Consider the following 3,304-nt stretch of genomic DNA (forward strand, 5'->3'; position numbering starts at 1 on the left):
ACTCGCCATATCACACATCTCTGTGCCTCAGACTTTCCTCATCTGTAAAATGGGAAAACCATTTCTACTTACCTATATGGTTGGTGTGGAGCTGAAAGAGCTAATAAATATTTGTTAGCATTTCATTATTAGCTATTACTATTTTTGGGACTGGATGACATTGCACTTTAAAAAGTAACTATCATTTAATGGGGCAGGGAAATAATGTTTGTTTAGAAGCCCTTTCGTTGTGGCTGAATTGGAAGATGTAGACATAGCACTTTATCCTTTCTCTCTGGCTTGCTGGCTCTTGCTCACACTCCCCCCCACCCCACAAATATCTACACACCTAATCATATATTCAAAGAAGCTAAATCAAAGGTGGCAGAAAAAGGTAAAAATTCTCACTTTCTCAATAATTAAATTTGTTTCTGGACTGAACTGAGTACATCTTGTTACAGTCTTTGTAAATAAATAGCCAGAATTTCTGGATAATGCCTACTGCAAAAATAACTCTTAAGGACTCTTTGCTGAAGAATGTGGCAGAGGAACTGTATAGAAGTGGTGATAATACCATTGCAGGATTTCAAGCTTCTCTGGAGTTCTTCCCACCCCTTTAAAGATTTATCCCATGGAAAACTTTAAGTTGGATAAATCCTTTAAGACATGTAAATTGACTGTATATACATGATAAAGAAAAGTTTATCCAAGTGATAATTTTATATGCCAATAGCTCTGGGGCAAATTATGACTTTTTAAAATCATGTAACATAATAACCATATGTAGAGAAGCAAAAATCCATCAAAATTAGTAATAGTCTGCATTTTCTATTTCTAATTATATTTCATTGTGTGTTCTGGTTATAAAGTATAACTTGTTTTAAAAATGATTCAACTCCCTAAAACAAATATTTTACCCTTAAATCAATTTCAGTTTCTAAAAATTTATATAAGTACTATCAGGCTTATTCTACGTGGGATAAACTTTATAGCACTACTCAGTAAACTTAACTCATTTCAAGGCTTTATTTTTCTTAGAAATTTTAAAATCATCTTGCACAGAAGAAAAACATTTGCATCCTCAATAGTTCAATACTCATTTTAGAATTAGAGAGATACAGAATTAATAATTAAGTCTTTGATGTTTGTCTGAGTTCTAAATGTAATTGTAAGCAAATGATACAAAAGTCTTAAATTATTTCTAGATTTTTGGAATGTTTGAAACCACTTTTATTTTGGAAAAACATTATGCAAACAATATATTCTATATTCCAATCACACTGCTTCCTAGATCTACTCACGTAGGTTATGAAATTTTAAAGTCAATACCCAGGCAAACATTCCAGAAGAATTTTATTGTACTCCTAAAGGGAAGCTATCAAGAAAATTACTCTAAATGTTAGTAACCTTTACAGTTACCTGTATTTATATTTATGGAAGATTATTTGACATAAATGTGTATAAGTATTCCGAAAAAATATAGTTTTTGTACACGCACTCCATTTTCATGGCACTTTTTTTTTTTTTTTTCCTTTTTCTGAGTTCCTGCAGTGGCCTTTGCATCCGCAGCCGAAGCAGCTGTATATGGTTGCTTTTGATCAATGCTAGTTATGATGACGGGACCACCTCCCAGTGTTGCTTTCTTGATTGCTTGTTTATGAACTACGGAGTTCCTCTCATTCTCCTTTGCTCAAATCTGCTGTTGTCACTTGATGTTGTGTAATAAAGACAATATTTAAAAAAAAAGCAACCGTTTGATCTAATTTGTGTATGCTTATTTTATAAGAAAGATAATTAAGAATTGACCTCATATGGATGCTCAGTAATACGTTTCTTTCTTTCTCTCTTTTTTTTATTCTTCTGTAGCTTTTTTTTTAAAGAAACGGATAGGATCTGTTTACCATGGAGACATCTTTCTGTACTAGCTCCATCAACTGGCATGTGGGCATTACAGCCCTGGCTTCCTTTTGGCCAAGCCCCATGGTCTTGTTTGGATTTTTCACGATAACAATGACAATGGCACCATCTTTTATCTCTACCATTGGTGACAATAACCATACCACCACGCTGCTTTATGAGGCAATAACTTGGTTTCCTCATTTATCCACTCAGGAACTGGATTATTACCTCATAAAACAGTGTGATTGTACAATTATCAATTAAATCCTGGCTTGTTGAGAGTCTCAGGGTGAAAAAAAAAAAATTCCTTTTCCTAACAGTAGTTGGCAATAATTCCCACTGTCCAAATTCATGGAGCTTTGACTGCCAAGGTCTATTTTTTATACTTATTATGTATTACCTGATTTTGTTTTCTTTTGCCTTGAAGGTACTATACACTGCTCAATCCCAAGAACTGTCTTATGTTGTAAAAGGACTGAAACCTTACAGAATATACAACTTTACCATTTCTGTCTGCAATTCAGTGGGTTGTGTGACCAGCGCTCCTGGAGCAGGCAAGACTTTAGCAGCAGGTAAGCAAGTTTCAATGGACATGAAAAATACATTGCGTATCTATAAACAAACACCGATAAAGCTCCCACCTTCTGTACTTTAGACTTAATCTTTGTCTTTTTGCTTTTTCCTGCTCCCTCACTCACCCCGATTACCACCTACTTTGACATTTTTTAATAGAAAGAACTCAGTTTAAGAGGAGCCAAGGAGCCATGAGTTAGAGCTGTGTTGTAAGAAGAACTTTAATGAGAAGCAGAGTGGCTGCAGGGCTCAGCCACCACCCTGGTCCTGGACACGTATTCTGAGTGTTTAGGAGGCTTCTTATGAGGACATTGGGATACGTCTTCTCTCATTACCAACCTTTTCTGTGGGATTACGTCTACCCATTCCTGCCCCATGGGCCTAAAGGCAGACATCTAGGAATTAGTGGGTTACCTTGGTGGTTTGTTTTGTCTTTATTAGATAGGCAGTTACTTACTTATTAGTTTATTTGGTATTAATAATAAGCTAGTACGTTTATAACATTTAAATAAAAGACTTGTTACCAAGTATGGTCTTGTGAATAGGTTGCTAGGTTCTTGCTTGCTTCACTCAGAAAAATACTAGCTCTATAAAAACCTGATCACATGTACTTGTAGTGCTTGTGTAACCCAACTACTTAACATCTAGTATGTTTTCACATCAAAGCTTTTCCGTTGGCAGTCCAACAAGGCTGAATGTCCTGGTGCTCCTTAAGAAAAAGTTTAGACGTAAGGAAGTTAAAAGACTCCTAGATGGATTACAGATATTGATCAGCCATAAAAATATTCTCTAGACCTCTTCCTGAATGTCTTCACTGGCCCAATTCTATAGGGACTTTTTTTTTTTTTTTTTT

At 35.2% G+C, this 3,304-nt stretch overlaps 1 protein-coding gene across 1 annotated transcript in view; it reads left to right on the forward strand.

Annotated features, from left to right (window-relative positions):
* The window catches only part of LOC101357370 (usherin), a 276,794-nt gene that overhangs the window by 258,428 nt on the left and 15,062 nt on the right, over positions 1-3,304 (forward strand). The window contains exon 19 of the mRNA XM_004375958.2: positions 2,306-2,450. Within this exon, the coding sequence (XP_004376015.1) occupies positions 2,306-2,450 (145 nt within the window). The remainder of the gene's footprint in view (positions 1-2,305; positions 2,451-3,304) is intronic.

Source organism: Trichechus manatus, unplaced genomic scaffold (assembly GCF_000243295.1).
Source record: "Trichechus manatus latirostris isolate Lorelei unplaced genomic scaffold, TriManLat1.0 scaffold00039, whole genome shotgun sequence".
Taxonomy (NCBI): Eukaryota; Metazoa; Chordata; class Mammalia; order Sirenia; family Trichechidae; genus Trichechus; species Trichechus manatus.